General features: G+C 43.1%; 1 protein-coding gene across 1 annotated transcript in view; it reads left to right on the top strand.

Moving 5' to 3' along the window:
• Nucleotides 1-27,021, top strand: part of STAB2 (stabilin 2) — a 137,008-nt gene that overhangs the window by 55,808 nt on the left and 54,179 nt on the right. The window contains exons 27-39 of the mRNA XM_073323666.2: nt 1,004-1,099; nt 4,481-4,528; nt 8,103-8,239; nt 8,627-8,738; nt 10,310-10,387; nt 10,593-10,691; nt 10,808-10,915; nt 15,108-15,239; nt 18,060-18,188; nt 21,916-21,972; nt 23,494-23,589; nt 24,385-24,580; nt 26,387-26,482. Coding sequence (XP_073179767.1) covers nt 1,004-1,099; nt 4,481-4,528; nt 8,103-8,239; nt 8,627-8,738; nt 10,310-10,387; nt 10,593-10,691; nt 10,808-10,915; nt 15,108-15,239; nt 18,060-18,188; nt 21,916-21,972; nt 23,494-23,589; nt 24,385-24,580; nt 26,387-26,482 — 1,384 coding nt within the window. The remainder of the gene's footprint in view (nt 1-1,003; nt 1,100-4,480; nt 4,529-8,102; nt 8,240-8,626; nt 8,739-10,309; nt 10,388-10,592; nt 10,692-10,807; nt 10,916-15,107; nt 15,240-18,059; nt 18,189-21,915; nt 21,973-23,493; nt 23,590-24,384; nt 24,581-26,386; nt 26,483-27,021) is intronic.

Below are 27,021 nucleotides of genomic sequence, written 5' to 3' on the forward strand. Positions count from 1 at the left end.
AGACAAATTCTCTGCTGCTGTAAATTGGTGCAGATCCATTGAATCCCTACACCATAGAATAAGTTATTTTTGGTTACTTACAATAGCTAGTTCAGGGTTCAGTTATCCCATTCACCTTTCAAAGAAGGCAAAAGAAAGGGGGCTTAGTAGTCTCATCATCTGGTCTAACAATACATAGACTCTCAGGAGCCATAGGCTCAAATTTCAGGAGGGCCTGCTCATCCATCCACAGTGCATAAGTTTACTATGATGCAATTTATTCTGTGGGTCTCAAATCAAGGTCCAATTTGCTTTTCCCAGATACAGTAGTTAAAATACTTAATGGCCGCTACAATTTCTTCTCTCCAGACCAGAAGTATCTGCTCAGTCAGGCATTATGGGATTCTTCAAGATGTGTTAGGCTATATTGCATAAAGAGATTTTTTTTTAATTTAGAACTGTTTGGATTATTTATTGCCAATAAATTATCTGATCAATTTAGCCTTTCATTTCCATTCCTAAATTATCTGCAAACAGCTTTGGTGCGCACGATTTTGTAATTCACAATTGTTTGACAGTTTATAGGTTTTTCACTAACCGTTCTCTGAACTTTTCATCATTTGTGGCATGAGACTGATTATCTACATTGTAAAGTATTTTTCTTGTATGCTGGATGAAAAGCTTTCTAATATCTTTTATTGGACCAACTTCTGTTGGTGAGCTTGTCTCTCTTATCAACAGAAGTTGGTCCAATAAAAGATATTACCTCACACACCTTGTTTCTTCCATTCATGAAAGCATTTAAGTCCTATTGATTTCAGTGGGACTTAAGAACATGCTTAAGTGCTTTCCAGAATAGGGATACTTTACTGAATGAGGGCCTCAATGAAGGGATTTTCAGCTATTTTAACTTTGCCACATCTCAGCATTGCCTTGTATTATGTGCAAGCATATTATATCAACAACATCTCTTGAATCCCCAGCTCTTTGACAGATTAAATCTTCTCTCCCTCATTTTTTAAAGGCAACTTGTCAGTTTGTGTCATCTGGTGTCTGGGACTGTGTGTGTCCAAAGGGATACGAAGGAAATGGCATCATATGCTATGGAAGTGCAGCAGATGTAAGTAAGATAGTGATCTTTTGTCTAAGGGCAAGTTCAACTGCAGATTCTTTTTGTAATGCTGGCCAGGGAGACAGTAAAGTAACTTCTGAACAACCCTAACAATGTAATGCACAACTGTGCTGACTGCAGACAGCGTGCTTCCTGAGACCCTTGCAAATCCCAGAAATGAGATACTGTGTTTAAAGAGAGAGGCTTGCACTTTCAAAGGGCCTAAGGGAATTGGGCATCTGATTTCATTAAGCCTCTGAAAATGCCAGCATTAGAGCCTAATTTTCACAAAATACAACTGAAGTCATTGAGAGCTGTGGATGCCCCATTTATATGAAAATCTGGCCTTGAAAATTAGTCTCATCTGAACCTGTCAGTTTTGATCAGAGATCGACTTATCATATATAAAATAGGAGAACAAAACAGGTCATTTAGTGAAGGTAAATTTTCAACTATTTAACGAAAAGGAAAGGTATGTGTCAATCTTCTCAGCTATTTTATCTTTTCTTTTTAAACTGGCAGCAGTAAGAAGCTGGGATTGGCATTACCATTTATAGCCCAATCTGTTCCCAGTCTCAGCACTGAAATGAACAGAAACCAGATAAATTACTGACTAAGACTCCATTACAGAACATAAAGACATTTACAGCAGGTTTGCCAATGGATTTATAGTATCCGGTTAATTTTGCAGCCTTTCACATTACTTGGAAATGGCAACACACAGCCTGAAAACTCTTCCACTCTCCAGTTGGTGGAAAACAAAATGTCTGTCTAGGGAGATATTACACTCAAGATGAAGGTCTGCAGTAAACATGCTGCCTGGGAATGGGGAATCATAACTGAATAGCAGTATAGTTTTTCTAGGACTACAGTACACTTTGGCTACTAAAACTGTCCCATTTCTGAAAATGACCCTAAAGGATTTCCACTCACTATCAGTACTACAAAAAAGAAAGTTTTAAAAATTGACTTGTCTTTAATTGTTGTTATGTTTATTATAATGGAGCACTAGCTTCACTATAGTTAAGGTTGAGAAGACCATTGTGTGTAAAGAATGACTCTTCTTAGTGCTGTAAAATCTGCACAGTTACATAGATTGCCTTGAAATGTAGTGTGCCCTGTGGGAGTGCAGAGTATGGGTAGTGATCCAAATTTGAGGTCATTTGACCAAGGGATTCCTGAGATACAGCCCCCTGAAATAAACAGCTTTTCTAAATATATAATCTTTTTTTTTGACCAGGCCTGGAGATCAAACATAAGGGTCTCGCTCACTTAAGCGTTACCGTCCAAGCGTGTGTAGCACCAACAAGTCCTTTTGGGGAGCAAAATTCAAAACACTCTTAGTAAGAGTTTGGCTCTCCAGTGAAGCTCTTGAGTAAGGGTCAAACACCAAACAAATCACACTGAGCATGTGCAAAAAAAGGAGGCTAAGAGGCTTTGTAGGTGGAAAGCTTTCTCTGTAGCTGGATAGTTCAAGGCGGTAAGCAGTAAGCCTTTTGTCCTGAACTCACCCAGCTAATGACAGTTCCAGCCCCTGCCTAGGGCAGAAAGGCATATAAAAAAAATCTACCCCCCTTTGGGAGGGAGGCATTTTGCAGGAATACATTTAAAGTATGTTTGTAACAAAACAAAAGTTAGATGTAAGAATGCTTACTGTCAGGAGGGGCATTTTAGGCGGTGGAGGAGTGGGGGTATAGGAGTGAGGGGTTTGGGGCTATATCAAGGGGAGCAGGGATAAATGGGGATAGGGGAGGGACACTGGGAAAGGGACATGGGGGTGAGTGGCAGGTGGACTGGAGGAGAATAGGGAGAGCTCCAGATAGTGTGTGCCCAGATCTTGGGGCTCCTACACTGTCAGAGAAGTCTGAGTCCCCCTCCCTGCCCCTCTCATGTAAGTTGGAATATGGGGGCCTTGCCTCTGTGGGAGTGTCTGAGCCCTGCTCTCAGTCTCTTTATAATGAGCAACCACAGCTCCCACTGCAATCTGAGATGACCTAAAATGTCAATCCTGGGTGACAATACATGGAGATGCAGGATTTCAATACAGAATTGTGTGGATTATGTCAAACAGAAGGGCACTGGGCTTTTCTTGCCATGGGTATTATCAATAGTGAGGTGGGATAGAAGAGCAGTCTGTGGATTTAATGATGAGTGGGGGGAAGTATAGATTTAGATAGTAACGTGTGTGCACGTGTAAAGGGGTTGTAAAAGGGTCTGAGGCGGCTGTTAAATTTTGCCAGTGGTATTTTGTTGGAGTAGGCTCCATGTCTGAGTGTAGAGCAAGTGCAGGGAGTGCCTGTGCATTACAGCGAACAGGCAGAGTATGAGAAAGTACATTATGGGTGATATGGGGGCAACACTCAAAGAAGACAGAGTTAAGGTTACATGGTGTGGCAGGGTCGAACCAGATGGCTATAGGAGAGTAATAGAAGGCAGATATATTAGCCCCAGGCTTAGTAGGTCCCTTTTCCCTGGGTAAGGTAACAGGGAAGGTTCCAAAACAATCAGGAACCTTCTGGAGACAATTAAGGCAGGCTAATCAGGGCACCTGGGTTTTAAAAAGGAGCTCACTTCAGTTTATGGTGTGCGTGTGATGAGCTGGGAGCAAGAGGCACTAGGAGCTGATAGTGAGAACGCGGACTGTTGGAGGACTGAGGTGTACAAGCATTATCAGACTAGGAGGAAGGTCCTATGGTGAGGATAAAGAAGATGTTGGGAGGAGGCCATGGGGAAGTAGCCCAGGGAGTTGTAGCTGTCACACAGCTGTTCCAGGAGGCACTCTAGACAGCTGCATTCCACAGGGCTCTGGGCTGGAACCCAGAGTAGAGGGCGGGCTCAGGTTCCCCCCAAATCCTCCCAACTCCTGGTCAGACACAGGAGGAGTCAACCTGGACTGTGAATTCAGAAAAACGGCCACGCTGAGGGCTGCCCTGAAGCTCCAAAGCAAGCAAATCCATCAATAAGCGCAAGACCCACCAAGGTAGAGCAGGAACTTTGTCACAATGGGCAAACAACCTTAATTCAGTATTTCTTTGTTTCCACAAGTCTGAGTTTTTCTGAACTTAACATTCTGGAAGGGCACAGACTATCACCAGGCAACATTAACTCTGTGTTAATGACTTTATCATTTAATTTATATTGCGATAGTGCCTAGGTGTCCCAGTCATGGTCCGTGACCCCATCGTGCTAGGTGGTGTACATACAGCACAAAAACAAAGAATTCTCTTTTGATTTATTTGGGATTTAGTTAAGACAAGATTTGTACTTGAATATTTAGAGATAAAATGTTTAGACCAAAGTTAGACACCTATACGTTAAATGATAAAGTCAGACCACTTATATAGGTCTTATGAATAACCACTGTATTCATTCTTCTCTTTATTGGATCAGGAGTTGTCTGCTCTGTCAGAGGCAGCTGGATTTAACCAGTGGGTTAATGTGAGTATACTTTTGTTTGAGGAAAATACTATCCTTTTAATATATAGAAACGTGGATCTCTAGTGATGTTCCCATCAAATAATATAGTCCAAGATCTGTACTGACATGAACAGGTGAATACGTGTACTTCGGGGCAGAATCTCGTCATCTAATTCTTCTGCACTGAGGCCAAATTCCAGCTCCAATCTCAATAGACGCAGAAGCTCCACTGGCAGAGGAACCAATACCAGTTCTAGTATATGGGGTGGGAGGCTGCATACAGAGCTCAGCTCTGTGGGCATGCAGATGACATCAGATTTCACCACAGAGCAGGTCCTCCTATCTGCCCCTTGGTGAGAAGGCTGCACAAGGTCTGTGGCACCCATGGCTGCTGTAGCCTCCACAGCAAAGGGGATGGGAGAAGAATTCTTTCTCCTGCATATTTGCACAGTGCTGGATGGCATGAAAATCCTAAACTGTGTGTGGTCATCATTCTGACTGTCAGAGCAAGTGAGGAGGAACCCACCATCTGCACTGACTTGATTGAACCATAGAAAATGAATGAGCAGATAAATCACAATAGAATGTCTGACTGTATAGTAGGGTTAGAAACACCTGTTTGAACAAAATGAGAAGTGTTCCAAACAAACTGATTCATATTTGCCAGATCACTCCTGTAATGTGACACTTCCAACTCCAAAGAGCTTACAGTCTAAATATAAGACAAGAGACAATTGGTCGATACAACAAATAGATGGAGCAAGCACAGGGTAACAGACAGACCCTTAGGAACAGTATGACAAGCAGCAGTCATAACACACCAGCTGCCTAACCATTGTCACATTTAGTGTAGCCATCATGGCCGAGAGGACTTGGAGGATAATGTGGCTAATTGTAAAATAGTTATCTGGCTGCCTGCTTGATTCAGGTTCTCAAACAGCAGCATATTCCATTGGCAATTTTACAGACAGAAAACAACAAAACCAGAGCGGAAATAAGTACATGTAGTCATGTATTAGGAGTCAAGTATTATGAAAGTGCTGCTAGGTTTGCACAAAACTCGTCAGGTGTTAGAGGGGAGAAAGAGAAGAGTGAACACGCTATACGGGGAGCAGACCACAAAGCCTATTGAAATAGGGATATGGACATTCCTGCTTTACTTCAGAGAAACTCCACCTCTTAAAATTAAAGAACTGTAGTGTTAAAAAATATATTCTTCTATAGCAGGAGGTTCTCAAACATCATTGTACTGTGACCCCCGTGAACCGCCTCCATGCAGGGGGGCCAAAGCCGAAGCCCAAGCGCTTCACCTTCAGCCTCAAGCGGGGGTCCTGTAACCCGAGCCCTGCCACCCAGGGCAGAAGCCAAAGCCCGAGCCCCGCCACTCAGGGTGGAAGTCCTTGGGCTTTGTCCCCAGGTGATGGGGCTCAGCCTTCAGCCCCCGGCCTCAGCAAGTCTAACACGAGGCCTGGCGACCCCATTAAAACAGGGTCGCAACCCACTTTGGGGTCCCGACCCACAGTTTGAGAACTGGTGTTCTATAGTGTCGCATTCCCCACTTGTCTATTAGAAGAGACAGTGCAACTTCCATGATTTTAACATCTCAGGTGAGTAGCAAGTTCTATTCTTTATATTTGTGTGATGCTCCTTCTCCCATTACATAGATATTGTTCATGGCGCTGTTGTAGTTATAATCTCAGCTATCTAAATAACCTACCAAAAATACTTTAAATCAATTATATGTATTGTCTTAATTATCTCCTATCAAAATCCCTAGCCTCCCCCATTCCCTTCAGTCTTTCCTCCACGCCACACCCATGGTCACATACCACCTAATATTTATTTTTTTCAGTTCCATTGTCTTGAAACACAAGCCAAGTATTCTGTTAAAGGATAAGAAGTACACGGTTCTTGAAGTAGGTTTGTCCTCAGATTTTACTCCAACACAGTAAGAATCCTAGCCATCTAGAAGTGGTTAACAAGACACCAGTTGTCATCGGTCTTTACTCATATCCTTTTCAGTTGCAAAATAGTTTCATAAAAAGCAGGAACTGGCAAATCAAAGCACAGTGACTATCCGAGCTTGTACAAATCAGATCTTGGCCCTTAGATACTTATTGCTAGCTGTGCATATTGCACAGAAAGAGACTGTGGGCCTGATCCAAAGCCCATAAGAATCAGTAGGAATCTTTCTACTGACTTCAGTGGGCCTTGAATCAGGCCCTATGGTTGCCTGAGCTATGTTCCTATGCTGATGTTTTGGTGGTAGGGGAAAACCTCTCTCTGGATCAAATGGTGTTTGATAAGACAAGCAAACAGGGAGGTCTTTTTCTGGGCATATTTTTAACTTCATACTCTAGCAGGAATGTTCATGTTTATACATTTTCATACCTGCATGCTGTTTTTTCCTACAGACTAGGAAGGAAGAGGGAGATTGTTATTGTTAGCTCTATTTTTAAATACTTGGGAGGCCCTCAGATGCTTGTGGCAATGGTGACTTGAAAGATGACACTAGCAGATACAATTCCCAGCTATTTCAAGGGACTGGTTTCTGCACAATTCTCCTTTCTTGACACTGAAATGACAAAAGTGATGAAGGAGCACTAGGAAGAGCCCATGGCCAGTCTCCAGGCAGCACACAAGCTAGGGCAAGGCAAAACCTGAACCTCTTGCTCCATGGAAATTTACAAGAGTGAAATTAGCAAATTTTGGTGGTGCTGATGGTATTTTGTTTTGTTTTATGAGAAAGAGGTTATACTGAGGTTAATCCTCTTAATCTCTCCTCCCCGGTTTCTTCCACAGCCTAAGACCCAACACTGCTAAATGAAACACGAGTTAGCATACTCAAACATTAGCAGCCTACAGCCCTATGTTAAAACTGGGATTGTCAACAGCACCTGAAGGGAATTAGGCACCCAAATCCTATTGAAATTCATTGAGAGTTAGATGCATAACTCCCTTATGGTTCTTGGAAAAATCTCTGCTTAAATGTACAGTCTTTCAAATAAAGGAAAGGAGTACTTGTGGCACCTTCACGAAAGCTTATGCTCAGATAAATTGGTTAGTCTCTAAAGTGCCACCAGTACTCCTGTTCTTTTTGCAAATACAGACTAACACGGCTGCTACTCTGAAACCTGTCTTTCACATGTGAATCTCGTATTAGGCAGATTACCTATTTCATGGCTATTAACTCTATTCATCCTGTTTCTTAAATACTTCTGCCTACCCTTCATGGGTACTTCAGTTGCAACTATTATCAAGCAGCAGTAGTAACCAAAATATTTTTTAATTCAAATACATAAAATAAATGACATAGTACAATAGTTGTGTAGATTGACTTGTTTTTTATGGTTATATTAAAATTGGTTCTTATCCTTATTAAGATTGTTTCTATTCTTCATACACGGACCAAAAATTCACTGTTTTGGCTTTCCACACATTTTTGTAGCCATTGGTTCAAATCATTAGGCTACTTAATGGTTCTTCCTCCCCACACCAATCACAGGACAGCTCATGTACGGAACCCTATTAAAAGGGTCACCTGATGACACATAAACTTAGGATATACAATATAACATATTTTACTCTGATTCAGGAGGCTTCAATAAACACAGTGCTGTCAGTGACTTCAAATTTAACCATCCTTGTGCCTTCCCTTCGAGCAATTGAAAACATGGATCAAGATGAGAAAGCCTTTTGGATGTCAAAGACTAACATTGCAACCCTACTAAAGTACGTTGATGTTTTCTTTAATATTTGATGCATCTGATTCTTTAAATGAATTGGTTTTCAATGCAAATATCATTTTGATTTGAACTCATTACAGCAAGGCAGCTTTTACATCCTTAAAGACAGTGAGTCAGATTCTCCTTTTTTACGCTGAAATGGTAATCCCATTGAAGACAATTATTTATTATTTGTATCATTACTGTGGTGTTTAGATCCGCAGCTGAGACCAAGGCCCAACTGTGCTATGCACTGAACAAACAACCCCAACTTTACCCCAGCGTAGCTCAAAGCAGAATCTGACCTAGAAACCGTGGTCTGAAATGCCATGTTTATTTATCTGCAAGCTGTAAGAAAATACAAACATTAGAATCCAGCTGAATTTTCTTTCAGGTATCATGTATTAGTGGGAGCTTATAGACTTGCTGACCTCCAGAATTTATCATCTGACACACTGGCCACATCTCTGCATAACAATTTCCTGCATCTGTCTAAAGAAAGTGAGGTAAGATCGCTTGTCAGCCAGCTTGAAATCCCATTTTGCTCTCAGTCCATCAGTAGTGCTATAATAATATTAATACCCATGCATATGCTTACATTTAAAGATGCCTATAACATAGGCATTAACGTAATTTCTCTATAACATTCTCTCACTGTTGGGTTCTCTGACAAGTACTGTTTTCTCTACTGCTTTATCTAGACAGCCAGACTGTGACTCATCAATTCTTATATGTATATTATTGGTATTGTTGTAGCAGACAGAAACCCTAAATGGTCAGAGCCCCATTGTAAGGGGGGTACACATAGGAAAGCACAATCCATACCCTGAAGAGTTTACCCTCTAATTTAACACAAGACATATCAAGCAAGTATAACAAACAATACTGGGAGGCGAGAGGGAGGGAGGATTAGGGTAATAGCAATACCATGCGACTACATTGGCTGACTGCATGCACAGCTTGATGGTCCCAAATCATTTGAAAGTATTTTTAAAGATAAATAAGCTGAAGCCAGGTGTCCTTGACCACCTCTCAACGTAGCCTTCAGAAGTTGGCTGATTTATTGTAGGAATCTATACACATTTCTGGGAATATGCAAACTCCATAGTATTTAGTCCCTTGAAGGAGTATTCTTTGGGGGAGCATGTTGAAGAGGTTCCACTAGGCCAGTGAAGCTTTGGGAATGCACAGACGTCTCAAAATTACTGAGGGCTAGATGGTGTTTTTAGCATGCAAGCCGTAATAAGAGAAGCGGCGCCTCGGTGCACCACCTCAAAAGAAGCACCAGGAGGTTCTGCCTCAGAAGCACAATTCTTCCTGAGGCTCCTTAAGTAAGTAATTTACTTCACCTATTTAAAGAAGCCAGCATGCTGCCTCCATGCAGCTAGTCAGTTGTGCTGGCCTGCATGTAGAGAACAGAGCTGGGCAAATAACTGATTTTTCAGTTCAGTGTCACGTCCAAACAAACAAAAACAAAACACACCTGGGGAAAAAAAGTATGATTTAGACTGAACCGAATGGGAAATTTTTCAGAATTTGTGGTGAATCATAAAAGTTGGTTTTAGATCAGGGATCCAAACCCAGGTCTCCCACATGCCAGGCAAGTACCCAAACCACTGGGTTAAATATTACCAGGGGCCAACAGTGGAAGCACCAGTACTGACCCACCTCCCTCTTTTTCCAGTCATTCTGTGATTGGCCAAAGCTATTTGTGTCAATTGGTGACCAGTTTCAGGGTAACAAACTGCATTTTTGTCAACTATTCATCTGAAAAATTTCACCCAGCTCTAGTGGGGAAGACAGAACCACAATGCCACCTATTCCCCAACCAGTTTCCTCAGAGCAAATCATCAGGGGTGCAGTCCCTGTGCTCCAGGACTGTGAATCTGGGGAGCCCTAACAATGCCTAGGCCAGGGGAGGAATGCTTACTGTCTCCCAGGCACCTTGCTTGACCACGTTAGATAAGAATACAATCTAGCTCTATGTAAACAGTTAGACAGGTGGAAGTCTGCTGCACACAATCAGCAAACTGGTGTAACTGTGATTAAAAGTAAACCCTAGTCCTTTTCTTTCCAGAACATCACTATTGAAGGAGCTAACATTGTCGTTGGTGATATTGCAGCCACGAATGGAATCATCCATGTTATTGATAAGGTACATCACCATGTAATTAAAAAGTTAGCACCCTGCTCTCTATTCCTTTGCCTCCTGAGCAAGGCAATACAAATTGGATGGGGAAACAGCCAACAGCTGTGGAAAAATATTGTATGGTACATCAGTTTATTCTATTTCCAGTCCTTGCAGCTGCAAGCATGGTATATGTCAATATATTGACATTGTTTGTATGCTTTGATTTCAGGTTCTAACACCACTCAGAGGTCTGAGTGGCGCATTGCCAAAACTGCTGGCCCGCTTAGAACAGATGCCTGATTACTCCATTTTCAGGGGTTATGTTATTGCAAGTATTCATGCTATTTTAAGAATACAAGTAGTTCTCTAGACTATGTGTGTTTGGGCTGGTAGCAGAATATCATTACAAGGTGTTGTTGTTTTTTTTATGTCTTTCCACAACAGCAATATAGGCTGGCAAGTGAAATAGAAGCAGCTAACACTTACACAGTTTTTGCCCCAAATAATGATGCAATTGAAAGTTACCTCAGGAATAAAAAGTCTGCCACTCTGGTATGTATTATACACAAGTCTTGTCTTATCAGCTGAACACACCATTTCAGTTTCAAAACTGCTAGTGCTCCACAGAATGGATGACAATAAAATGAATAAAACAGCAGGGTCTGGGTTTTGTAAAAAGTCAGTCAAGTTGGCTTAAAACCAAAAGAGGCAGGTGGGGATGGGTTCATGAGCTATTCTCCCCCAAATCATGGGAAGTTCTAATTATCATTCTTGGGTTTTGTCCATTTCTACTTGAAAATAACAGGTATAATGTTATTAGTAATGCTTTTCCTCAGTGGATCTCAAAGCACTTTACAAAGGCGATATCATTATGCTTGTTTTGCAAATGGGGAAACTGAGACACAAAGAAGTGAAGTGATTTACCTGAGGTCACCCAGCAGGCCAGCAGCAGAGCCAAGAATAGAACCTAGATCTCCTAAGCCCTGGTCTAGTAATCTATCTGCTAGGCAACACTACCTTTTTTGTTCATGAACGTCAACCTCCTGAAAAACTGTGCCAATACTATTTTAGTTCTCTAATGATACAGTGTTGTTATTTCTATATCACCTTCCTGGAAAAATCCATAATGAGCATTTGAACGGGTATCCCTTGAGAGCTGTCTTTTCACTTGGAAAACTGAACCTGGTTTTAAAAATGTTAGTTAACTATATGACAATGCAGCTAGACATGGACAGCAACATCAAGACCTTCAGCCTCACAGAGTTCAGGCCTAAGGGCTTGTCTACACTTACAGTGCTGCAGCTATGAAGACACTACCTACACAGACAAGAGAACATCTCCTGTTGTCAGCATAGGTACTTCACCTCCCCAAGAGGCAATAGTTATGTCAACAGGAGAAGCCCTCCTGTCAACATAAAGCTGTCTATGCCAGGAGTTAAGTCAGTATAACCGCATCGCTCAGGGGTGTAGATTTTCCACACCCCTGAGTGGTGGTGTTGTACTGACATAAGTTGGTAGTGTGAGTCTGCAACGCTCATGAATGAAACTAAGCTCAGCTGAGCTGCCCTGCCTAAGTCAACTCACACACAGGTATTTCCAGGATCAAACTTTCAGAATGTAAAAAGCTTAATGGGTGGTCTATTAAGTTTCTTCTTTTAAACTGAATAGAAAGTAGAGTTGGGCAATGCTGTGGATGATTTCGATTTTCAAAAGCCAGTCTATCAGGCTTTGGTACTGCAGAAACAGATGTTTAGCAGCTGAATCCCCACTGTAACTGCACCTTGAAATTTGGGTTAAGAATGGGTTAGTGGAAAAATGGTTTTAATTTTGGCCCTTCTTTAAAAGGTAATTAAACCAAGAGCAAGCAGTGACTGGTAGGTGCACACACTAGATCAGGCTTTTGCTTTCTATGTATCCCTCATCTTTTCCTATTAATTATTCAGTCATATGGAGGTTTCATTTCTTGCTTTTCTGCCACTATATATTGTACCTGCAATTTTCCTGTGGGGCTCCTCTTGGCCACAGTCACTGATTGCCTGTGTTTGAGGTGCGGCTCCCTGAAAGGCAGAAGCAGGAAGTGGTCAGAGGGCTAGCTCTGCCTGACCTTTTCCCATTTTATAGAAGCGCTACCTTAGAGGGAGGAGTTTGGAGCAGTCACAGGGCCCAATCCTTGATTTCAGTGGGAGCAAAATTTGGCCCAAACAGAACATTGGTCAGGAGGGGTATTTCTCAGCCTGCTGGTGATAGGTGGCAGGAAATATCTCCCTACATTTTAAATGATGATGAGTGAGATTTAATGTTCCCATCCCAAGTGCCCAGTTAAGGGAGATCAGATATCTGAAAACGAAACAGTAGGACTTCTACCCAGTGGGAATTCAAAGTGGAAACTACATTACTGCATGAAAAAAAGCCAAGTGACATAGCGAAATTTACAAATGTCATAGTTTGGAGTCATTTCTTTCACTAGAGTGAATCTCTGAAAGACCTAAAGAGCATGACATGACATGAATTTTAAGATGTAAATTGGAAGAACATTCTAAACACGTTCCACATATATTGGCCTTCTGGGCAGGTGACAGCAGGGTTAAAAATCGATTGGCTTCCTGAAAAACAAAACAGGCTTGCTAAAAGCGGAACATCTAAAGTAAGACGTTCAAATGGGAATTAGGCTCTTAAGTCCCTTAGGATACATCTATGCTGCAAAAAGAAAAAGAAAAAAATCTCAGAGCCTGGATCAACTGACCTGGGCTTGTGGTGCTCATGCTACAGGGCTAACAATAGCGCTGTAGACTTCCCCACTCAGGCTGGAGCCCAGGTTCTGAGACCCTTCCCCCTCGCTGGGTTTCAGAGCCGGAACTTTTACACTGCTATTTTTAGCCCCATAGCATGAGCCTGAGTCAGTGGACCTGGGCTGAGACATGCTGCCACTCATCCTTATTTGCAATGTAGATGTAGACTCAGGTGCTCTTGAAAATTATTCCCCTGATCCCACAAGTCCATTGCAAGCAGAACAGGCCACTAAAACAAAGCATTCCTGACCATACAAAATGTATGTTACAAAGTAACTCCAGCAAGATGGGAAAAGACCTGAAGACACACAAAAACCATTTTAAAATCAGATTTCAGAGTGGTATCCGTATTAGTCTGTGTATCAGCAAAAACAATGAGGAGTCCTTGTGGCACCTTAGAGACTAACAAATTTATTTGGGCATAAGCTTTTGTGGGCTAGAACCCACTTCATCGTATCCATGGAGTGAAAATACAGGAGCTGGTATAAATACATGAAAGGATGGGGGGTTGCTTTACCAAGTGTGAGGTCAGTCTAACGAGTTAAATCAATTAACAGCAGGATACCAAGGGAGGAAAAATAACTTTTGAAGTGGTAAGAGAGTGGCCCATTACAGACAGTTGACAAGAAGGTGTGAGTAGGGAGAAATTAGTATTGGGGAAATTAAGTTTAGGTTTTGTAATGATCCAACCACTCCCAGTCTTTATTCAGGCCTAATCTGATGGTATCTAGTTAATTCCAGTTCTGCAGTTTCACGTTGGAGTCTGTTTTTGAAGTTTTTTTGTTGAAGAATTGCCACTTTGAGGTCTGTTATTGAGTAACCAGAGAGACTGAAGTGTTCTCCTACTGGTTGTTGAATGTTATGATTCCTGATGTCAGATTTGTGTCCATTTATTCTTTATTCTACGCAAAAGAATTCTTTCTAATTATCAGGAGAGTTACGCACTGGAATAGGCTTCCAAAGTTGGTTGTGGAATCCCTGTCATTGGAGATTTTTAAGAACAGGTTGGATATACATCTGTCAGGAATGGTCTAAGTTAGGGGTTCTCAAACTGGAGGTCGTGACCTCTCAGGGGGTCCCAAACTTATTATGAAGGGGGAGGGTCGTGAGCTTCAGCCTCCACCCTCAAACTATGCTTTGCCTCCAGCATTTATAATAGCGTTAAACATAAAAATTGTGTTTTTAATTTATAAGGGGGGGTGTCTCACTCAGGTTTGCTGTATGAAAAGGGTAACCAATGCAAAAGTTTGAGAACCACTGGTTTAGGTTTACTTGGTCCTGCCTCAGCACAGGGGGCTGGACTTGATGACTTTGAGGTCTCTTCCAGCCCTACATTTCTATGATTCTATAGAGAGCTCCTCAACATGCAGGATTTTATGTAAAATGAATTAGTTAAGATTGGGATGTAGCCCAACAATCAATCTTGCTAACTCTCCCCAAAATCCATCGGCCAGCCCTATGCACAGAAATATAGCAATTGCCGTAGTGGCTCAGACTAGAGTAGTTTGCTTCCACCAGTGGCCAATACCAGATGCTGAAGGAGAAAGTACAACAAACTCCATAATAGACAATATGGAATAACCTGCCCATGGGGAAGTTTCTTCCTAAACCCTGGTAGTCAGTAAGTGGCTTTGTCCCCAGCATAAGGGCCCATAACCCGTCTACATGTCTGTGCTTTGTTATTAGAGAGACGAGGTAAAGGAGATAATATCTTTGAATGCACCAACTTACCTATTAATTATTAAGATATTACCTTACCCACTGTGTGTCTCTAATATCCTGGGACCAACTAGGCTACAACAACACTGCAAACAATATGCTGTGCTATGTAACTCATTGGGGGATGAGAGAAATATTTCACCCAAACCGTTTGCCAACTAAGCTGAACATTTAGTGAGGGCACCTTTGTTAAAACGTTGGCAGCACGTCACTGGCTTACCCCCCGTGTCTTGCAGGACGAGGACCAAATCCGATATCACATTGTGTTGGAGGAAAAGCTCTTGAAGAACGACATGCACAATGGCATGCACAGGGAGACCATGCTTGGGTTTTCCTATCAAGTGGGATTCTTTCTGCACAACGGCCAGGTGCTACTGTCTGTGTTTAAATGTAGAAACATGTTTTCTTCACTACAGGAATGAAACTTCTATCTTAAATTGAAATACAGGCAACAAGAGCTATTGACTCATTGTTGCCTTCTGACACCTTAATATTACAAGAGATCCCATTCAAATATACTGTTGAGTCTCCAGACAGTCTAGACCAGGGGTGGGCAAACTACGGCCCGCGGCCAGATCCAGCCCCTCAGGGCTTTGGATCCGGCCCGCGGGATTGCCCCCTGTGGTGCCGCAGGCCCCGTGCCACTCTCAGAAGTGGCCAGCACCACCTCCCTGGGGCCCCGGGGAGGGGGGCAGAGGGCTCCGTGCATTGTCTTTGCCTCCAGGCACCGCCCCCCGCAGCTCCCATTGGCCGGGAATGGGGAACCGCGGCCAATGGGAGCTTCGGGGGAGGTACCTGGAGGCGTGGCAAGGGCTGTGCACGGAGCCCTATGCCCCCCGTGGGGGCACACAGGGACGTGGTGCTGGCCGCTTCCCAGAGAGGCACGGCGTGGGGCCAGGGCAGGCATGCAGGGAGCCTGCCCTGGCCCTGGTGCATGCTGCTGCCACCCTGGAGCCGCTTTAGATAAGCAGTGCTGGGCCGGAGGCCAAACCCCTTCTTCACCCCACCCCCCAACTCCCTGCCCTAAGCCCCCTGCATGCACCTCGCATCCCTCCTGCACCCCAACTCCCTGTCCTGAGCCCCCTGCTGCACCCTGCACCCCTGTGCACCCCAACCCCCTGCCCTGAGCCCCCTGCTGGACCTTGCACCCCTCCTGTACCCCAACTCCATGCCCTGAGCGCCCTGTCACACCCCGCACCCCTCCTGCACCCCAACCCCCTGCCCTGAGCTCCCTCCTGCAGTCCGCACCCCTCCTGAACCACTGCCCTGAGTCCCCTTCTGCACTCTGCACCCCTCTTGCACCCCAACCCCCTTCCCTGAGCCCCCTCATACACTCCACAGCCCTCCTCTGTCCCAATCCCTTGCCCTGAGCCTGTTCCTGCACACCGCACCCCCTTCCACACCCCGCACTCCCTCCCACACCCCAACCCCCTGCCCTGACCCTGCATACAATTTCCCCACCCAGATGTGGTCCTCGGTCCAAAAAGTTTGCCCAACCCTGGTCTAGACAAAGCCTGCTTAATTCAAAGTCACACTGGAAGGGACTTTTGACAGGATTTAAATTATGCTGTTCAGATTTAGCTTCTGATTTTACAAGACAATATGATGGTCTCACACATCTGGTGGCTAGAGACCTGCATTGCAAAGCAATCATTAATCCTATTTCTAACAGCTTTTCTGGAAATTCTCTTTTAATTTTAAAAATAGTAGTAGTATTGATTTGTAGTTTTTATAACCCCTTTCATCCCAGGAGCTCAAAGCATTTTGCAGTATTAGTGAATTTACCCTCACAATACCCTTATGTTCATGAGGAACCTAAGGGGCAGGAGCTGCCCAAATCTGTGGCAAAACCAGAAAAACAACCCAGACCTCCTTGCTCTTGGTCCTATTCTCTAGTCACAGTATACAGCCCTGTGGCAGTGTAGGCACACCCCATCCCCTACCAGGATAGATAGTGGGTGTGACGACACTGAGGTTATTGTCTACCTGACTGTCTCGGACCTCACCACACTGAGGTCCAAGAGTCAAAGTGAAAGCAGTGGTCCTTGGGTCTGGAGCTGCGTGACCTAGTGACCAGCGTCAATACAGCAGCCCTTGTGTTCAGGGCAGCATGACCTACTGACCAGCGTCAATACAGCAGCCCTTGTGTTCAGGGCAGTGTGGCCTAAAGGCCAGAGTCAATACAGCGGCCCTTGCGTTCAGGACAACATGGCCTAGAGGCCAGAGTCAATACAGCAGCCTTTGTGTTCAGGGCATTGTGGCCTAGTGGCCAGACACAATATAACAGCCCTCAGATACAAGGCAGTGCGGCCTAGTGGCCAGAATCAATATAACAGCCCCCAGATACAGGGCACTATGGCCTAGAGGCCAATACCCAAGGGGCCACCACTAGGGGGATGGCGGCCTGGGTAGTGGGGCACAGGCCCACCCAACTCCACCAGGCCCCAGCCCAGGGCCCTATCTGCGGTGGAGTGGTCTGCCACTGGGTCAGTAGGGAATCCAACCAAAACACGCAAACCTCGCATGGGTGGAAGATACCCCTCGCCCACCCTCCCTGGGTCACTTCCTACCATGCTTCCTAAAGCTGTAGTCCATGGGGTATCAGGGTCTCCAGACTCCTCAGCATGGGTAATTCCCATTGGCCACAGATCTCCAGTCCGGTTCTCAGGATCTCCAGCTCCCTCAAGCAAGGGCTGTGATGGTTCCTCAGCTGGAGACGCCACCAAAGGTCCTCCCTCTCCGGTGCTCAGTCCGGACTGAGCTGGGCCGCTCCCTTTTATACTGGCATAGCATTTGGAGCATGCCGAGTACGGGCTGAGGAGCGGGACTTCCTCTGCCCATAGTGTGGTGTTGATTCCTTCCAGCCCAGGCCAGGGTACGTACACCCCATCACAGGCCCCAGTTCAGCAAAGCACTCAAGTACATCAATGGGACACGAGCATATGCATAAACCTGATCATGTTCTTAGTTGATTTGATGAATAGGGATGGTTTGAAGAACTGAAGATGTTATGCTGTTCCTTCTTTCTTCCATCACCACTCCAGAGCACTCTTTCAGTCTGGGACCTCCTTGGGCAATATTTTTTGTTATAGCCCCCCAGCTGAGTCTATTTCCTGTGTCAAGTCAGTACTACTGCTGTGCAGTTCAGCTGATCTACTGTATTTTAATGGACCGCATTTCCTTTACAGCTGTACATAAATGAAGCACCTATAAATTACACAAATATTGCAACTGACAAAGGGGTTATCCATGGACTGGGAAAAATTCTGGAAATCCAGAAGAACAGATGTGATATCAATGATACTGTGATTACAACTGTAAGTTGTGTCTTGTTTGAGATTGGTGCTTTAAAATTTGTCATAGATGTTTGTACGAAAATATAACTAAGGCATATTGAACATACTGGATTGTATTGACCAGTCAAAAATGTTTGAATTTTCCACAACAAACTCCTGCAGTAGCTTTGATAGAATATAAAAAGTACTTTGATTCTACACTCAGTATATTAACAGCCTGAATACAATAACAACATCACAGCAGTAAGCCCACTATCCCCGCCAGATTTCAGTACATCGATATGGGCCCAAGTTAACCCACCGCTTTAATAAACACGGATTGGGTTTTGTCCTCTTTTGCTTAATGAAAATACCTTCCAAACAAAACTTTTTACAGGAGAGAAGTTCCATTTTCCATTCTGAGATGTGGATTCCTTCTACACACAGCCATTCCCATTCTTAACCGCTAACAAAGGCATTCCTTCCCCTTGCGTTCTTAACATAGATCAGACTGATTGACAAATTGCAATGACCAGTGCTTAATTTGTAATGAAAGAGGTGACAGGGCTCAAGCAATTTTTTTACATTTATAACTGATGCAGCAAGCCCAGAGGTGCAGAGGCTTATGAACTGCCCAAGCCTAGAGGTGCCCTGGCACAAATTAAGGACTGGCTCTACCTTCCTCTGAAGAACAGGATGTGGTTTTCCATGGGGCTGGCAGTCAATGGTTTCCTTACAGGAGAGGCAAATAGGACAGCCCACAGACAGTTCACTTTGCTTGTTCTTAAGGCTGACATGGCACAGAAATTAGACTTGGAAAAGGCATTTTGCTATGCAAGATTTGTGCTTTTTCCAGTTCAAATTTAAGTGACTCAAGCTTTGGTGCTTCTGTTATTTGCCTTGGGAGACTATTGCACAAACAAGCATATTTTGCTGTCAGGCAAATTTTCCTAGTAGCCTACATTTCCCTTTGCTCAGTCTTACACCAGGATTCCTCGGTATAGACACTTGGATTGCCCTAGAAAACTCTTCCCGCAACTAGGGCCCTGATTCAGCAAAGCACTTAAGCATGTCCTTATGTCCCTTTGAAGTCAATGGTACTTAAATATGTGCATAGCTGAATAGGGGTGGTCTTTACTATGTGCTTAAAGTTAACACTTTGTGCTTAAGTGCTTTGCTGAAGCAGGGTTTATGTGCATAGCTGGCTCTACACCAATAGGGATTTCCCCTGTGAGAAGGGAATCCCTAGCTGTCCTGCTAAGGCAGGGGTGGCCGACCAGTGGCTCCGGGGCCACATGTGGCTCTTCAGAAGTTAATATGCGGCTCCTCGTAGAGGCACTGACTCTGGGACTGGAGCTACAGGCATCAACTTTCCAGTGTGCCGGGGGGTGCTCACTGCTCAACCCCGGCTCTGCCACGGGCCCTGCCCCCACTCCACCCCTTCCTGCCCCCTCCCCTGAGCCTGCCATGCCCTCACTCCTCTCCCTCACTCCCCCCACCCCCGAGCCTCCTGCATGCCACGAAACAGCTGATCGGGAGGTGCGGGGAGGGAGGAGAAGGTGCTGATCAAGCAGGAGGCTCTGGGAGCGGGGAGCAGGGACTGATAAGGGGCTGCTGATGTATTACTGTGGCTCTTTGGCAACGTACACTGGTAAATTCTGGCTCCTTCTCAGGCTCAGATTGGCCACCCCTGTGCTAAGGCAACTCACCATTACCTTTGTGCTGCCTGAGTTGGATGCAGGGGCAGAGCCAAGGACAAGGATCTGTCCCCTAATGTTATTGCTATGAGGAACTCTTTGGGATGGATTTCCTTTGGCTTTTGGCCCTGTAGAGCCTTTACACTTCTCCACAATGAGAGTTCTTTGGTAGGACTCTTCCTGTGGGAAATCCCTACAGTCCTGCTGTGACGTATGCCCTACATTGCCGGACAATCCAGCTGCAGTGGTAGTCTTTGATGCTTCGTAGGGCTGTCAAGCGATTAAAAAAATTAATCATGATTAATCGCGTGATTAAAAAAATTGCAATTAATTGCACTGTTCAACAATAATAGAATACTATTTATTTAAATATTTTGGATGTTTTCTACATTTTCAAATATAATGATTTCAATGAAAACACAGAATACAGAGTGTACAGTGCTCACTTTATATTTATTTTTTATTACAAGTATTTGCACTATATAAAAACAAAAGAAATAGTATTTTTCAATTCACCTTATACAAGTACTGTAGTGCAATCTCTTTATCATGAAAATTGAACTTACAAATTTAGAATTATGTACAAAAAAACCTGCATTCAAAAAGAAAACAATGTAAAATTTAAGAGCCTGCAAGTCCACTCAGTCCTACTTCTTCTTCAGCTAATTGCTCAAACAAGTTTGTTTACATTTGTAGAAGATAATGCTGCCTGCTCTGTTTACAATGTCACCTGAAAATGAGAACAGGCATTCACATAGCACTGTTGTAGCTGGCACTGCAAGGTATTTACGTGTCAGATGACCTAAAAATTCCTATGTCCCTTCATGCTTCAACCACCACTCCAGGGGACATGCGTCCATGCTGGTGATGGGTTCTGTTCAATAACAGTCCAAAGCAGTGAGGATCGATGCACATTCATTTTCATTATCTGAGTCAAATGCCACCAGCAGAAGGTTGATTTTCTTGTTTAGTGGTTTGCGTTCTGTAGTTTCCGCATAGGAGTGTTGCTCTTTTAAGATTTCTGAAAGCATGCTCTATACCTCGTCCCTCTCAGATTTTGGAAGGCACTTCAGATTCTTAAACCTTGGGTCGAGTGCTTTTTTTTAGAAATTTTTAGAAAATCTCACATTGGTACCTTCTTTGTGTTTTGTCAGATCTGCAGTGAAAGCGTTCTTAAAACAAACAACATGTGCTGAGTCATCATCCAAGACTGCTATAACATGAAATATATGGCACAATGCGGGTAAAACAGAGCAGGGGACATACAATTCTCCCCCAAGGAGTTCAGTCACAAATTTAATTATGACTATGCATTAGTTTTTTAACGAGCATCATCAGCATGGAACTATGTCCTCTGGAATGGTGGCCGAAGCATGAAGGGGCATATGAATGTTTAGCATATCTGGCATGTAAATACCTTACAATGCCGGCTACAAAAGTGTCATGCAAATGCCTGTTCTCACTTTCTGGTGACCTTGTAAATAAGAAGTGGGCAGCATTATCTCCCGTAAATGTAAACAAACTTGTTTGTCTTAGTGATTGGCTGAACAAGATGTAGGACTGAGTGGACTTGTAGGCTCTGAAGTTTTACATTATTTTGTTTTTGAGTGCAGTTATGTAACAACAAAAATCTACATTTGCAAGTTGCACTTCAAGACAAAGATTGCACTACAGTACTTGTTTGAAGTGAATTGAAAAATACTATTTCTTTTATCATTTTTCCAGTGCAAATATTTGTAATAAAATATATTACACACTTTGATTTCAATTACAACACAGAATACTACATGAAAATGTAAAAAAAATCCAAAATATTTAATAAATATCATTTAACAGTGCGATTAAAACTGCAGTTAATCCCGATTAATTTTTTTAATTGCGATTAATTTTTTGAGTTAACCATGTGAGTTAACTGCGATTAATCGACAGCCCTAATGCTTAGTTTTCCAAAGTGATGATCTTTCACTGTTTTATATCTCCTGATTCCCCCAAGGGCTGGGAATAGAAACATAGGTTGAAGCTATCTACAGTAGTATAAATCTTTAACTGTGTACCCCTCTGTGTTTGCCAAGGAAAAGTGCAATCTGTGTTCATATCGATCACGCTGCCCTCCTGGAACTAAAGAATTTGTAAGTATTCTATAATTAACCTTAAGTGCACATCGTTTGTATTGTCAACTCTAAATACAGAGAGAGATTTAATGGGCCAAGTTTATCCCATGTGGAAACCCATTAATTTCAATGGAGTTACCTCAGTGAATTTGGTCTATTACATTTATTTAAATTATTCAGACTCAACAGCCCTTGAGTCCAACTGAGCCATTCTTGCCTCAGCTCCCCAGGAGGGTGGGAACAAGGTAATTTAAAGACATCTTTATGCTTCCCCAATCCCCGAGCCAGTTCAGGCCCTGGCATACATTAGAGCATTCTCAAGACTGCTCTAAACAGTGCCATCTACAAAGCAAAGTGCTCTGGCCAGGGTCCCTCCCAGTCCCTACATTGGGTGGGAGACTGGGAATAGAAGAGAGCCCACTATACTGCCTCTGTGCCAGCTGGGGAATCATCTATGCAAAAGAAAGCCTTATTGGGCAGCTTTGGGGCCCATTTGTGTCATGAGCAAAGGGGCACATGATCTGGTGTTAGGTGAGGGATTAATGTTATAGTGTGTTTTGAACATTTAATGAGGATTCTTTTTCTTTTCCATCTCCCAGATATCTGTTTCATAGACATTTCATTTTCTGGCCAGTGAGGATAGGTCAGTGGCAAGATAATATCCTCAGGAAGCCAAATAGTCACTAGGAGTTATATCATCCTTGGATTTTATTTACGGGCAGACTCCTCTTTAGGATTAAGTTAAAACTGGGTTGATTTAAGGAATCTAGATTAAGTATGAGAAGATTTTGCTATATACCTTTTCTTCTTTCTTCTTCTTCTTCTTCTTCTTCTTCTTATTATTATTAAGGGCAAATAATTATGTCAGTAATGTGATTACAAAAGTCTACATAATTACTGTAAACTTCCCTCCACTTTATTCAGATAATTGGTTAGCAAAGCCCTACTAAAATAGTGATGGACAAACCTCAAGAATTTTGGCACTTCAGTTCTAAAAAATACCCAGATGACTGGATGTTTATCTGAATTTGGGACTACAAAATTAGGCTGGCTGTCTTATGAGAACAGGCTGTCCCAAGATTTATAGCATATCCTGCTTCTGTTCAGGTTGAGAATAATGTAAAAACAGCCATTTTCACAGTATTTTGAGACACCCTTTTTCAGAAACAACTAGGAAGTGCAGAAAAGTACCAGAAAAGAAAAATAAAGAACTGAAGAAATCATATTTTTCAAATTTCTAAAAAGCTTCAGTTCAAATTTTGGACAAAGGTGACTAGTTTTAAATTGAAGTGGTTTGCTCAGTAGCACTTGGCTAAGTTAACTGTAAATTATTTAGCTGATTATCTGTTTGCCTACTTTATTTTTGCATCGGAGAATATTTTCTTAGCATATGCTATGAACATATTTACCAACGGGGGCTGACTGTTTACGGATGTACAGAGTATATTGTTTACACAAAGTTGACACCGTTTTTAAATGTCTAAAAATAGTTGTGTGATATCAAACACTGAAGCAGTTGTCTTGCCAACTTTTGTACAGCTAGGAGAGAAGAAATATTGCATCTATACTGAAAACTTTATGGGAAGGACATCCATTCACATTGGATGCCAGCCAAAGTGTATTAAAACTATCATTGTAAGTATTATTATTCATTATTGTTATTTATTATGTGTTTTGTGGTGGCCCTTAGGAGCGCCACTCATGGTCCAGGACCCCATTGTGCCAGATGCTGTACAAACACAGTACAAAAAGGCAGTCCCAGGTTTAATGACTTTCTGAGTAGGCCTCTTTATCAGAATAGCTTCCAGTTACAGTGAGTGATCAGAAGGATCAGATTAATAGGGCAGGTTGAAAAATTTTCATTGAAAGTTTTCTGTCAAAAAATGCTGTTTAGATTAAAACAAAATTTTTCACAAAAATAATAGAGATTTTAATTTAAAAATTGGAAAAACCAGTTTTGAAAATGGCAAGCCATCCAATTGTGACATTTTTCAGAACAGAAAGTAGTTCAACAGTGGGGGGGCTGTGCACGGATGGGGAAGGGGAGCAGAGGTTAGAGAACAGTAACTCTTTGAAACTTCTTGCAGTAGCAAGCCCTACACTCTCTGCATTGTGGGGAGCACAGGAACTAGCTGGGCTTGCTCCCCACTAGGGAGCAAGAGTCTGAAAAAGAAGCAGTCAGAGGTGGAGCCATGGCCCAGCCTTCTCCACATCAAGCCATAGAACAGATCTGATGCACTGCTCGGGGAAGTCGTCTGCTCTGTGGCTCACCTGCCCATGCATAAGAACCAGCCCCAGGAGAGATTGTGTTTCTCTAGCGAGATCTTTGGCACTTCTGCTGGAGCAGTGGGGCTCTGCACCATCTCCTACACAGGAAAGTGGCTTTAAAGCCTCCGTTCTAGCCTTTGTTATGTTGTTTCTCCATTTCAGACCAGAGAATGCTGTGCCGGTTTCTTTGGTCAACAGTGCCAGCCCTGTCCAGGGAAAAGTGGAAATGCCTGCTTTGGAAATGGCATCTGCTTGGATGGTGTTAATGGCACAGGCGTGTGTGAATGTGAAGAGGGGTTTAATGGAACCGCCTGTGAGAAATGTATTGAAGGCAAATATGGTCACAACTGTAATCAAGGTAATTAATGCCTCCAGACTATGCAGATATCTTCTCAAATCTTGACAGGTGGAAAGTTGACCAGCCAAAAATCTCTGAAATTAGTTCAGAATTCAGTGGCCGTATGATTCAGCTCTCTCAACCCCCTGCCTCTGATATCCTCTCAACGCTCTAGGCCTTAATTATCTTCCCACTTACACTCGTGGAAATCAGGAATAACTCCACTGAAGTCACTGGAGCTACACCTGTGTAAAAGTGGTGTAAGAGGGAGGGAAATCAGCCTTTCTTTACATGCAGACACGTTATATAAAATGTAGTGAGAAAGAGAGAGGGGATATTTGCAGGCTCTTGGGGAAGACTATATCCAGTATTGCCAACACCAAATGTTCAAAAAGTGAGTCATAGACAAAAAAAATCATGACTGGCTCTAGAAAATTGAGGGGGGTGTTTGTTTGTTTGTTCCTGAGCCCTTAGGTTACACACAAGTCATATTTCTGAGTTTTTCTCTGCAACCATGGGGGTTGGAAACGTACTTATTTTTAAATGAAAGCTGAGATTCTCTCAAGATTACGTTATTAACAGGACCTGGGGCTTTACGATAAACACCAAATACCGTGAGATTGAAATAAAGTTGCAAAGAGTTCACAACACTGTAGGCCATATAGTTTCGTTTAAAATTAAGAAGTCTGACCTTAAGCCTTCCACTCCAGAAGGGGACAATCTCTTTCCCTCTGACCCATCTAGGTTCACCCCTTTATCCACAAAGCACTCTTGTCATTACTGTATTTCCACTACTAGCATCCTTAGGCCACGTGCTAACATTACACTGGGCCTGTCTCATGCATGATACCACAGCAGCTTCTTCTCTCACCCTACTGATGGTGTTTTCCCTCTGCTCTGCTTTTCACAGCACTTTTCTGCTCATTGACTCCACCTGCTGAGCCTGTATATCACTGCCTTGGTCTAGCAGCTAATGGCAAGACAGGATGTGTGTGTAATCTTCCCCTTAGTGCTCTTTTCACCTCTCATCTCGGTCATTTCTGGTTAAAAAGTCGTAACTGGAAACATTAACTTGACAGTGATAAAATTATGCTTTTAGATTTATTGTCTGCTAAATGGCAAACAGACAAGCCGTGCACATTTCTCTAAATAGATTACTACTCACTAAGAGGGATTTTCAAAGGCAGGGAAGAGGAGTTAAGGCATGGGCTAGCTGCTCAAGTACATGCCAAGGGTCCTAGGCGGGCTTGTACAGCCCACGTTGCTGCCCATGCTGCCGTGGCTTCACTGCTATGTCTACCTGTGTGCTGCAGTCACACATCTGATTGCAGTGAAGACATACCCTTAGAGGAACCTCTCTGGGTAGGAGGGAAGAGTTTACAAGTAAGTTTATGGCAAAGGCATGTGAATTCTGCACGGAGGGAATGGGCTAAAATCAATGTAGAATCCATGCAAATCATTTTAAATCCATACGTGATCAAAGAAAATAGTGACTGTATATATGTAACATTCTACCAGTCATGGGAGGCGGGAAACAGTCGAATGCTTGCATGTGTTGGTAGGACAGGATGGCCATAAATGAAGGAAAATATCCAGACCATTATCCATTGAGTCATTTATATTCTTCTGTGTATGAAAATATTGTAGGTATCTCTACTAAATGTCTGTATACTAGAGATATACAACTGAGTAAAGTACATTAGAAAACAGAGTGTGTAGGGAGAGTGCATACGGGCAACCCATCTACTGTCTCAGTTGTTGCTCTGCTGTGCACACTCTATGTTACACTGCATATTTTAAGTGGTTTACTTACATCTGTGCATTTAGAATGTGCTTGTGTCCATGGGAAATGCAGCAGTGGGATTGAGGGCGATGGCTCCTGTGAGTGTGACGTTGGCTGGAGAGGTGTAAAATGTGAAAGCGGTAAGTGTGCCTTCTCCTTTCTCTGATGAAGTTAGTTTGTGTTCTGAAATGCAGAGCAGCGGCAAGGAATACATCCCACTGCACTGCGTACTTAAGGTTCTCTCCCACAATACTAGATAACAAGCAGCCTCCCAAGGCTACAGAAAGGCAATGAGACCCTCAGCCTGACCGTGAAAGAAATGTCTTTGGAAAGCTTTCAGACCTGTGCGAAGGGATTAGCCATCAATAGTACTGGAGAATCATGCAACCCAATTTACAAGCTTTGCACTTAAATATATCCCTTTGCTTGCCTAACCGATTTCATCCAGGATCTTTTCAAAACGAAATTCCCATTTGCTGTAAATTTGTACTATTTTCAGAGCAGAGTTGCTCTTCAGAGCCGTTCTCCTTCAACTCCTACAATAAATTGGCTTCAGCTATATAATATTACATATTGTTTTAGAATTATTTACTTGCAAGTAAATAAGAGTTATTTTTAATTAGTTGGTGGGGAAATAAGACCAGGGCCTAGAAGAGAAAGCTGACTATGCTGGAATTTT

The sequence above is a fragment of the Lepidochelys kempii genome, chromosome 1, assembly GCF_965140285.1.
Source record: "Lepidochelys kempii isolate rLepKem1 chromosome 1, rLepKem1.hap1, whole genome shotgun sequence".
Lineage (NCBI taxonomy): Eukaryota > Metazoa > Chordata > Testudines > Cheloniidae > Lepidochelys > Lepidochelys kempii.